This window comes from Aulostomus chinensis, chromosome 15 (assembly GCF_037954235.1).
Source record: "Aulostomus chinensis isolate RoL2024-O1b breed Wild chromosome 15, RoL_Achi_v1.0, whole genome shotgun sequence".
Taxonomy (NCBI): domain Eukaryota; kingdom Metazoa; phylum Chordata; class Actinopteri; order Syngnathiformes; family Aulostomidae; genus Aulostomus; species Aulostomus chinensis.
In genome coordinates this window covers 15,159,448-15,171,561 of record NC_141334.1, presented here as the reverse complement: position 1 = coordinate 15,171,561, position 12,114 = coordinate 15,159,448, and the positions used below count along the sequence as shown (strand labels likewise).

General features: G+C 41.9%; 1 protein-coding gene across 6 annotated transcripts in view; it reads right to left on the bottom strand.

Moving 5' to 3' along the window:
- The window catches only part of nrg2a (neuregulin 2a), a 78,157-nt gene that overhangs the window by 43,428 nt on the left and 22,615 nt on the right, over positions 1 to 12,114 (bottom strand). Inside the window, exon 1 of one of the 6 annotated variants that reach the window (XM_086225635.1) lies at positions 4,763 to 4,933. The exons of the other annotated variants lie outside the window; for them this stretch is intronic. Coding sequence (XP_086081761.1) covers positions 4,763 to 4,850 — 88 coding nt within the window. The 5' untranslated portion in view covers positions 4,851 to 4,933. Of the gene's footprint in view, positions 1 to 4,762; positions 4,934 to 12,114 lie in introns of those variants that run through there. 6 annotated transcript variants of the gene reach the window in all.

Sequence of the window (12,114 nt, the reverse complement as noted above, 5' to 3'; positions counted from 1 at the left end):
CTTGCTCGATAGTTTATTATGTTTTTTGTCATTTGGTTCATCTCAAAGTTGGGCAAAAGCATATTTCTAACTGGTGCACTGACAACCATTTTAAGGTCTAAACTGAGAGTGAAGAGTGACCTCTTCACACTGATCTGATGGCCTGCCTTGCTGCTTACTACTACCATTATAATTTCAGAGCAGTTCAACCAAACTACGCCATGGGATGTGTCCAAGTGCAAAAAAGGAAAAATACAAATGAGACTATGGGAAAATGGCAAAATAAGACATTCCCATGCTATATCTGATTGCAATTGAACAGTAGTTTATTTCTCTAATTGTCAATCTATGTAAACCTGGCAAGTCACATATAATATTTGGACAGTAGCTGGGCCAGCTGTAAAATGATTTCAAATTCAAGATATGTCTTTGTCTTTTTGCTCATTAATTTTATTGTAATGGTATTTTTGAACACTGTAGTCTCTGTTGAGTTGCGTGTCCCAATTGTGCTTCAAAAAGCAGGATCCAAATAGTGAATGAGAAAGATCATTTCCCGGACACTTCAATAAAACCTTTAGATTGATAACTACTGCACAGTGATCCGAGCTGAGCTCACTCCTCAACTCCCTGGGTGACTGACATTGGTCAACAGCCGTTCTAGAGATTTTGGACCACCTGAAAACACTTAATATTGGCCCCATCAGCTATTTAATATTATATTCTAATACAGAGGTTTTCAATGTGTGTGTGTGTGTGTGTGGGGGGGGGGGGCTCCCCAGGGCGGCTCCAAACAGTTTCACAGGGGCTCGGTGAATCAAAGTGTAACTGTGTTTTATTAGTTCCAACACAATTTATCAAAAGCACGTCACAGAGTAGTTCAATGTACAGTGGTTGTGACTGTTAAAGATATAGTTCAGAAAAAGAGTTTGGAGAAATGTTTCTGTTCTTCCCACATTCTGAGACTATTAATGGCTCTAGGATGTGATTGCTGTCATGGATATGTAAAGCGGCAAGACTAGTTGAGTTTATGTGAGCATTTATGATCCGTATGCATGTTTGCTCTGAGCATATCTTAGGGCTGAAATACACGGCGTCCATCTGTGACGCACATCAACAGCTTGTTGCAGTCAATAATCACTGCAATCGATCGGAAAGGCTACATCAAATTTGTCGCGCAAGACTCCTTTTCCAGATCAGGTCAGTTTGTCTTTCCTCATTGTGCAACAAGGTGGTCCTGCTGGCATTTAATATGACAGAAGCTCCATAGAAAGGGCTTTGTTTGTGCTGCTGGGTGGGCAGAACAAACAAAAGCAGCATTGCAAACCGACCTGGTGTATATCTGGCTTAAGTGGTAAGTAAATACGTTTTGCGGGCCTGGAGAATTATCTCTGCCCTAAACCTCCCTGCTGCTTTATGGGCACCCCTGGATGTTAGCAGGTGTTTTGTGCAGCCCAACTGAAGGGAGAAACATGGGATATCAAGTACATATAATCGTAAGCATGGTAACCTAAAGCAAAATACATGCCCTGAAGCACAACATCACATGAATGTTATTTCATAAATCGCAATTCTCAGATTTTTTCAAGTGAGTTATTATAATATTAATATCTGTTTGAGAGCCAGCTCATAAAACTTCTGTGTTCTGCCACTGAGATAAGAAAGGATTTTGGAGTCGAACACCAATTTTACATAAAGTTTCTGTATGTATGCATTTAAAAGTTTTTCTGTTGGCCCAACTTACAAACCAGTGAGTTTGTTTAAGGTAATTTTCTTAATAGGTTTATACGTTTTGGTTGCTGTTTGTATCAACACACCAAAAAAGCAATTTTGCAAGAGCAGTTAAATGCAGGATAATCACACACACCTAAATTGGGAAATTGTCTGGTTTCATCAACAGCTTCTCTGACGACGTCTGTTGCTGACTTATTAAAGAAGCTCTATTTCAACTATAAAGGTGTGGTAGGTGTTTGAACATGATAAACAGCATCTGGCACAAAATGAAGGAGCGGGCTCTTTGCTTCCGTAAGTAATTATTACCACCCTCACTGTGCACGCAATCCCTGTCATACAGAAAGAAACCCACCTTTGTTTCTGCCTTGTTGTTTTGAATACGTAGGTCAAGGGTTTCGAACACTTGAAAAAGGAGACATGTATCTATGTTGTATCAGCTACGTCGATGACAGATTTGATCAAATGTCTGTGATGAAATATATCATACATAACAATGACAACAAACTTTCCCCTCCCTTGGGTGTCTTCTCTTTACGATACAGAATAACATTTTGGCACAAATGCCTTTGTTACGGTCTCAAGAGGTTATGGAACATTCTTTAAAAAGTGTCAACTTTCAGCCATAATACATATAGCTTGCAGAAAAAGAGACTTGTAAGGAAATCACCATGTAACTCTGCAGCACCGGTATGTTCTAAATCAAAATACTCCCTGGCCCAAATGCTGGCAACTTCATAGTGCAATGGTCATTATAGCTGATAAATACCGGCTGTGAAGGAATATTCTTAAATAAATACGGTACATTCTGGGATGGTGACGAACACAAGACAGCAACGTTTTGTTCCTGTGATGTTGGACACGCTTGACAGACGGGCAATCACACGCTGTCAAACACTGTCAACATGCGCTCATAGGCAAGATTATATACAATTATGTTTGACACACCTCATCCACACAAGCAGAGGTACATGTAGTACAATAAATCACGTATGATCCACAATGCAGCATATTGTTGCATAAATGCAAAAAAAAAAAAAAAAAAAAGGCCCCAAAATGATTGCTCAATATAGTTCTGTAATGCTCACACTCATAAAGCACAAGAAAAATACAAGAAGAAGAAGAGAGATTGATGAGTCCCTATACAGCTTGACCAGCTGCAAAGGAAAAATCTGCTAACTCATGTCTAGAGAGACTCGGAGACCCACTTAGATCCGCAGCAAACCGATGAGACCTATGAACACAAATCTACCCCAAACACTTTTATTTCCCTTTCCTTCACTTAGACATTCACATGTCTAAATGGAAATCCCTGGTCACGTTTCATTTCCAAACACTAAAATTGTTCTAAAAAAAAACTATCACATATCCATATTGTAAAGACAGAACATCTTTTCATGTAATACCATTCAGAAACTCTTTATCTGCATTTGTCTATTTAAACCTATTTCACAACATTTCGTGACAGCTTTAGCCTACAAGTTATGTTTGCTAGCTAAAAAAAAACCATTGTTCAACCTAAGAACAGACTAAAAAATTCATATAAACTAGCATGCCAATCTGACTCTATATCAATTTAAAGGAGTTTTGCGGACTTTTGCGTTTTAACGTTGTCATCAGGAGATAATAGCAAGCTAGCAACACCTATTACAGAACCTTAACTGACTGATGTAGTGAGTGGAACATCCATTTCTGTGTGTTGACCCTTTTGTATCAGATGACCCATTTTGGAGCTCAGACCCAGAACACACCTGTGGTGCACACCGCTAGTGTGGACACAACAAGCATCACCCATGAGCATATCTTCATTTTGACCTACTTTGAAAGGCTCCATTTGACAATGAGTGAGCAGGTAGTTTTACACAGCTGTCACATCTACCCAATTTTGAACTACGATGATTATTGGTTATCAAGATTATAAAGCCCTGAGAATGTTTTGATCTGACACGACCCATGTCTGCTGATGTATATCAATGGACCCCAATGACAACATACATGGATGGATACTTCAAAAAGTAGACCTGCAGTTTATTTTGAACAAATAAAGAAACTGTTTGTAAAATATTCTCCAAGTCCGATGCTTATCTTTTATCTATTTTTTCAAATAAATAAAAAATGTGTTAATCACAGGAACCAAAAGCAAATTGAGCAGCAAATTTGAACTGATACGTTTCCATTGAATTACCAAGCAGCAAAGCGTTGCATTACCTGAAGACTATCTAGACAACAAGAGTGCCATCCACAGGAACAAAATGGCTACGAAAATATAAAAAGCTGTTTCCTAAGTATTTGATAAAAGTGTGAATGACCCATAGTAGAGAGTGACAATTGAAGTACTGTCCATAAAGTTTCACTGAAACGGGGGATGGGCTTCCCCATGACCTGAGGTCAAACTACAGTGACATGTTGCAGCTTGTAGGAACCTCCACTGAGCAAGCACATTGCTACATTTGTGACTTGGGAAAGTCGAAGCAGCTCCCAGCAAAAATACAGACACACTTATTCACATTTGATGACTCATCACAGAGTCAGAATCATGAAAACACTAAACATATTGTAGTAACTGCTAAATTACTAACACTGTTAAAGCATGTGTACTGAACTACTGTGTAAAGCTATACAAACAACAATCTCACAGAATGCCAACGCATTTTTATTATTAAAGCAGAGTGTTATGCGAAAGCATGATCACGAGATAAACTGAAAATATTTTTTAAAGTACAAGTAAAGCCAGTGTTCAGCGAACTCCTTACACAGCTGTGCAGTGGCTCTGCAAAGTCCAGCAGTTGCTTCAAAAGTTTTACATTTCCAGCCACAAGTCAAACTCTTTCACTTCCTTACAATTCCAACAGGCTGCCAAAACCAGATGTGCCACTACATGCTGTCCACTCCATGTGACAACCTGACGCCAAGCTTTGACAAGCCAAGGGGAAACTTTGTCCTGCACTTCCGTAACAAAGTAAGGCAAAAATCAATCTCTCTTTCTCACACACAATAAAATAAATATGTATATGAGAAGAATATTTCACAGAAAGCACCTTTAATTTCTTTTTACCTTGAGAGGGATTGCCCTCCTTCTCCTTTTGTCCTTTCTTACCGCCCCTCTTTCTCCCTCTCTTATCTTTCCTCTTGTTCTCCGTCATGCTGTCAGAATAAAGTAAATCCTCTCAGTAAAAGACGACAGAAAAAAAAACCACCAGGTAGTCCTATTGGGAACGTGTGGCAAGTGGGCACCACCAGACTCTGAGCCTGTTAAAGCGTCTCTCCTCCTATATAGACTCACACCAATCAAGTACAGCAAGGAACCACCTACTCACAGGGCAGAGGGAGAGAGAGGGAGGAAGGGAGGGAGAAAAATAGGGAGAGAAAGGTAGAGGCACTGCTCTAACAGCTAGGAGGGGGAGAGAGAGAGAGAGCGCAGAAGAGGGGGGAGAAAGAGGGAGGGAGTGGTGAAGGCATTTCCCATTGCTTTAAGGCAATCAACTGTTCCCTTACTGGATCTATCAGATAAGCATTGGCTCTTCCAGGCCCTACAGCTATTACTGAAGACTGAGAGACCCCAGCCCCAAGTTGTCCACACAAAAAAATGGTCCATTCAAGTTCCATGACCCTGCTTGAAACCAACTCCGCTCACTCTACTGCCGGAGCATCTTCTCCTTAGTAATGGCCCATGCAAAAGTGGAGACCGGATAAGTCCCCCTTTACACTGCTGACCCCACCCAGACAACCTAGGGTGGAGACCCGCCCTTGCCAATTTGATATCACATCTGATCTCCATTTAATAAGCACGGATTCAATTGATATGCCTGAGACAAAGTGCTGTGTGAGGTGCCAAATGTCAGATCCCAATCAGTGACAGACTTAATTTACACAAAATCATCTTTGACTTCCCAGGCTACTCCCCCTCTTCACCTCTGCTGTCTGTCAGCCCCCCTCTCTACTACAGGCAAGTTCTAACAGGTCTATGGCTCTCTCTCTCTCTCTCTCTCTCTCTGTCGCTGTTAGCCAGGTGTCACTGATATGCAAGCATGTAGCAAAAAGGATTTGGACTCATTGAAACAAGCGTTTATCCTTTAAAGCATGTTATAATAGACCCCGGCCTTCTGTAGAGGCGTGGGCATCTCAGCTTGTATACCTTTGGTATTTTCTCTGTATTCTGGCACTGGGAAAAATAGGGCAGGAGAAAGACATGCGATAAAGGTAGGACAGAACTGAGCTGAAGGCCAGCAAAAGCACCCACACACTCCTAATGTGGTGGAATAAAAAAAAAAATACTACAGAAGACATTTCACTCAGATTTGTGTTAAACGACATCTTAGAAGAACTGCTGTCTGTTCATCTTCACCTCACATAGCCCCTACTGTATATCAGGGAAATGTTTCCCATTAATTATATGCTGCCCAAACTCCGCTTTGCTGCTATGTAGCAACAAAACACAAACCATAACAGTATGACTCTCAATGAAACTCGTGCATTTAAAATACAAAAAGAAACTGTTGATGAGTCATCGGGGCCTTCTTGGGATTTGTCTGAGTCCCACCCTCAAGAGACTCGCTGGTGTGCCTTGGAAAGAAGCTACAGCAGTGAGGACTGGAAGGGGCAGAAGAGGGGTCATGTCTTAACAGGTCAGCACACTCAATAGTAAAAGCCTCATCTGTGGCACTAGAAAACTGCAGAGGTCAAACTGAGGCCAAGCTTTGACACGCCACTGTAGTGCTTCTCTTCACAAACTAATTGCTCTTTCCTCTTTCCGACTCTCTCCTGCCAGTGGTTGCTCACCATGATCTAATCTGTCATCAGAGGTAACTGAGCACTAGCAGGGGCTACAGTGTGGAGAGATCTACCCCTGCCGCCCTTACACCCTATCTCTCCCTAATATCAACACTCACTTCCTCCTCCGCTATTCAACAAGATGAGACTTGTTACTAAGCCTGTGTATATGTGGGTGGGCATGCGTTTACGTATGCGTCAGACATATGAGTATCTGTGACGTCTGCACAGAACAAACGCAAATATTGGGGGTAAATTTGGAGTAAAGTTGGTCGCCTTGCTGGAGTTTTCTAAACTTGCACCATCATAGTGTAATGTAAAACCCGTGTTGACACGAGGGGGCTCTGGACGTAGTTGCAGTCATTGTTCACATTAATCCACAGGATGAATTTCAAATTGTAACCCATGCTAAACTGCTGCTTAATGAGAACAACGAATTTTTGGCATTTATAGATGCAGAGCTCCTACAAAACTTAATTTTACTTCATTACTTGCCACTTGGCGACATTACCAAAAACATGGATGTATAAAAAGGTTCAAATAAACACAAGAAAGAGGGCAATTAGGGAGTCGTGGGAAAAAATACAATGAAATTAGATGAAAGAATCAGATAAAAAAATGTGATGCAAAAAAATAAGTTGGATTTTTGTACACAAGGTTGTGTGATGGTTGCACTTTGTAAATTCTACAATGAATCTATGTTTTTACACACAAGCACAAATATGGTCACAGATGTACAAAACTAAATCTTTGTTTTTTTCTTCCATCTGCTGTTTTTTTCAACAGCTGTGGGCGTCCTCGGATCAGGGTCTGGAGGTGGAGGGCCACAGTAGGCCAGAGTGGGAGAGGCATTACTTGAAAAGCAAATTACAAAAAAAAAAAAAAAAACAGAGCCAACCCCCGAGAAGTTCTGACATGGATCCTTTGTATGCCCTGCTTATAAATGGACCCATCCCTGCCTGCCCTGCCTCCTAATCCCACTTCACTGCTTCCAGAAAAGGAGAGACAACTTTCCTGTGTGATGGAGCCTAGCAGCTCCCTCCTAACAGCAGCATACCTGCACATCATCACACAGATACCACTCAACAGCACTCGTGCCCTTTCACAGATGTTAGAGTTTATCTTTTCAGACATAATGGCCTTAAACAGCCATTAGGTTATGTTGTTTAGATCTGTCTGTTTTTTGTTTTTTGCCAACAAAGTGCATATGGGTATGCGGCTTAAAGTTGTGTATAGTGACTGCTTTTAATGCACATCTGTTGTCTTGACTTTGATAGGTGAACCAACTTAAGGGACATAACCTTTAAGAGTAACCAGGAACAAAAAGAGGATAAATGCAGAGGAGGGGAGGGAGTGAGAAGAGGACGAGAGGGGAGGACAGAGGGTCAAACGTGTGGAAGGGGGATTTGGGAGTGAAAACAATGTCCTCTTCTTCATCAGATGACAGAAAACAGCCCCACCTGCTGATATTCACCTTTTTAACAAGAGTTCTGCCTCCCCAGCTGACCATGTGTGTTGTTGCAACATGCTGATTACCAGAATAAAAGCTGTTCATCCAGCTGCTATATCTGTGTGGATCAAGGGAAACTGCATAAAGCAGAAATCTTCCAACACATTTGTCTACGTGATGCTGCCAGTCTTGCTGCTTTCCATGTGTTAATACTATCAGCGTCTGTACTAGAGGCTCACGCTATGAATGGCAGACAAAAGATGAAATGCATGTGACGAAACACTGAAGACTTATGTCACTGGAGGGGCTGCTGAAGGCCCCTTAAGGGGAGACACAACACAAATCAATGTCAGTGACATCTGGAGGCCTGAGGAAAGGGGCTGGTTTCTCAAGGTCAGCTGTGCCAAGGTCAAATGAGTTTCCAAATCCGGGGGAGTTACTAATGACTCTGCACAGCAACAGCTGATATCAGGAACACAGAAAAAGACCAGAAACCACATCCACTGCCTGGTTTACAGAGCAGTAAATGGATGGATGAATCCAAGTCAAGCATGGCTGTTCAGTATTTAGAGAGCTTCTAGAAATCAAAGAAAGAAAGCAAGAAAAAAAATGTAAGTGTTAAACAAGGAAGTCATCCTGGGTGGATTCAGCTCTTTGACGTTTCCGCAGCACATAGCTGTCACCATGGTAACCACAGTCTTAAGGGTAGCAACTAGAGTATGAGAGAGATGTGGAAGGGCGGAGTGAGGATGAGAGACAGGGAGAGTGAGACAGGAAAGGACGCAAGAGAGAGAGAGTGGGGGATAATATGAACGAAATACAACACGAGGAAGAACGAGAAAGGCAGAAATGAAAGGCAGGTAAGATGGGAGGGAGCTGAATGAAAAGTAGAGGGGTGTAGAGACCAAGCAAGACCGATAACCAGAGAATGAAAACAAGAAGAAACCTAGACAGAGATATCCACAGAGCAGCTGCAGCCTGGCCACTGTATTGCTCCATAAGAGATATGTCCATGAGTAAGGCTGTGCCAAGCCTGCTGGGAAACACTGCAGTAGCATCTCAGTGAGGGGAGATGACAAACATCAGCACTGAGCATGCTCCACTCTCAAGGCCACTGAGAAAATGAGATTTCAGCTCTTTAGCCTCTCAGTTTGTACAGTTCTTCAGCTCGGTTCCAGTCTCCATCTGTCACTATCCAGCTTTCATGTCACCGGTCCCTCTCGCTGCTTCAGATGTGGCTCCACACGAAATAAAATCGGACCTATGTGTCTGATTACTGATTGATTTAATGGTGAGAGGCATCTTCCCTGCTTATGCCCGCACTGACTCATATTGTGACAGGAGAGGAACAAGAGACGAGCATAGCAACTCCTCAGCCAATAGGGCATGATACTGCAATAACAGGCCAGCACCACAGCAGCCTTGTGCATAGACAGCCCTGTTGCCAGATGTGATCTCAGTGCCTCCGAGCTCTTACTGATCCTCTTTCCTCACCTGGGTGGTGGCCAGACATGCACAGCGAATGACAGCCATACATTTCTGTCAAACCTGCAATTAAGCCTAGATTGATTCTTTCTTTTTGTTTTGTTTTGATACATGTTCTGCAGGCAGGCAGACACACCCACGGTAAGAGCCACTTTGGTGGGTTTCCCTATTCATGATTGAAAATTGGCATCAGCCATGGTTTAGGAATGGTGTGTGTGTGTGTGTGTGTGTGTGTGTGTGTGTGTGTGTGTGTGTGTGTGTGTGTGTGTGTGTGTGTGTGTGTGTCAGTGTGAGCATGTATATCTATAGTGGGATATAAAAACTGGAAAGTCCATTGCAGTTCCCGGGTCAGATTTGCTTTGTGGGCCCAAAGTGTTGGACCTTGCAACTTTACAAAGACTGTTTGCTTTTAGTTATGTGCGTGTGTATGCGTATGTGTGTTTGTGTACATACGTGTGTGCATTTGTTTGTATGTGCGTCCGAGCGTACGTGTGTGTCTGAAGTCTCATTTGCCACTCAACTTTCACCAAGCCAAACACACCAAACAATTTTTTTGTGTGTGCTGATGATACTGATGATAAAAGTTAGTATCAAAGGTGATGTACAACATCTTGAATCTCTTTTGTCTGATCCCAGAGACTCCTCGCAATGGGACAATAATAGCTTATTGCAATGGTACAGAAATAGCACAGATATTTTTAATGACAGATGCTGTCTGAGCATGACTTTGATGATCCTCTTAAATAAAAATCTGCTCTATCTTCTTAAGGCTGCCTGAATCTCTCCATCTCTTTGCCTCTGCCTGTCCCTCTGTATTTTTCTCTTTTTAAAAGTATTTATTTTCTTAGTCTCTCTGTCTCTCTCTCTCTCTCTCTTTGCCTGTCTCCCTCCCTTCTGTCTCAGGGAGAGATAAAGAGGTTTGTGTGACTGTGAGCAGATTGACTTGAAGATAGAGGCTGGAAGCAGATCTCTTCCACCTCCTCATTCTGCTCTTTCTCTCCCCGCTCTCACCCAGATGAATAGACAAACAGTCTCCCACATGCTCTCACAGTTTATCAAACACACACCCACATAGAACCAGGTCTTCACGCAAATACATATGTGTGCTCTCACCAAAGGGAACAACACACACTCAATCTAAGTGTCCTCAGGCTGAAAAAGTATACACTGTCACGCTCAAACACAAACAATCCCCCTCAAACACGTACATACACATTACACATACAAACACCCAGGTGCATCCACATGTAAATAAAGGGAGCACATAGGTCATTGATGTAATCGAGGTGGACCTGTTTTCCACTCATCGTGTATGTAATACAAACCGTTTCAAAAAACAGACTTTTACAACATGACATCTGAATGAAAGCATTACACCAGGCTTGCTGAGAGTTTTGTTCCATTGCATACACACCTGCCATTAATACCAACTGACTAAACTTTCAAGGGAAATGAATATGCCAACTTATTGGGAAATATATCCATCAGTTTTAGAACCAGATGAGCAGATAGATACTCTTCTCTCACTTCTGAGTGCATTACGGACCTCCAGACCCCCACAGGATGGCTGACTGCTAGTTATCTTAGCTGCAGTGAATGCTAGCAGTAGGGAAAGCTATCTCAAAAGTCATCAGATAAACTTTTCTCTGAGAAGTTCTTTGCCTGCATTAATAAAACTGGAATTGTGTTTATAATTTCTATATGAAAAAATTTGGAAATTAAGAGATGTTGTTATTTCAGACTCAGATACATACTACTTTCCTGATCTGGTGCAGTGATTTCACGAAGAACTCCAAAAGCTCCATCGTAACTTCAGTCAACAAAACAAAACATTTTTTTGATGGCTAGAAGAACGACTGCTGCTACTATTCATGGCCAACTTGAAGAAAGGATGAGGACGATCACCTCTGAACAAACAAAGACCCTGACCCTGATCCATTTGAACCAGGCTATACACAGTATGAGTGCAATATGATTGGTAGACTGAGGCAGTTAAGTAGTTACAGATATGTATCTGATAAAGTAGCATTTCTAATTTTTCAACAGTTTTTTTCTCAGCAAATGTCAAACACAACTGTAATGCTTTTCATCCGGGTTAGGGGTGGGTACTGTAACTATATGGTGCCAGTACCAATACATCTGGTACCCGACCAAAGCACAACACAGATTTCAGTGCTTCAGTGTTGCCCGTCGGCTTTCAGAAAAAGATATTACAGACTAAAGAAGCATCATCACGTGTCGCAATACCAGTAAATATTGTTAACACTACACTCTGATGGCAGCAGGTAATAGCATCCCGGGTGCTTGTGGCTACCGTCCAAATCATGGCTAATTGTCTAAAGGAAAGCCTTTGAAAGTGTGTCTTTATTTCAACAGGAAAGCAGAATCCCTCACTGTGAATTTGTGAGTAAACGGGTCTAACTTGATGAAGCATCTAACAACACTCGGAATACAGTTAAAAACAGAGTGATTTACAGTGTTCGTCACCTTACGTGACTCAGTGCCACGCACAACATCTAGCAGTGAGGACATTCCTGAACCCAGGATGGGGAGACAGTTGATAATGTTGACAGCCATGGCAATATTTCCCCAGATTACTCATGAGGGTAATTTTCATCCCATCAAAGACGAGAAGAGGTGCTTTGTGTCAGAGCAACTAGCTCTAACTTGTAGTTAATTGTCAACTACTAAACTAAATATCA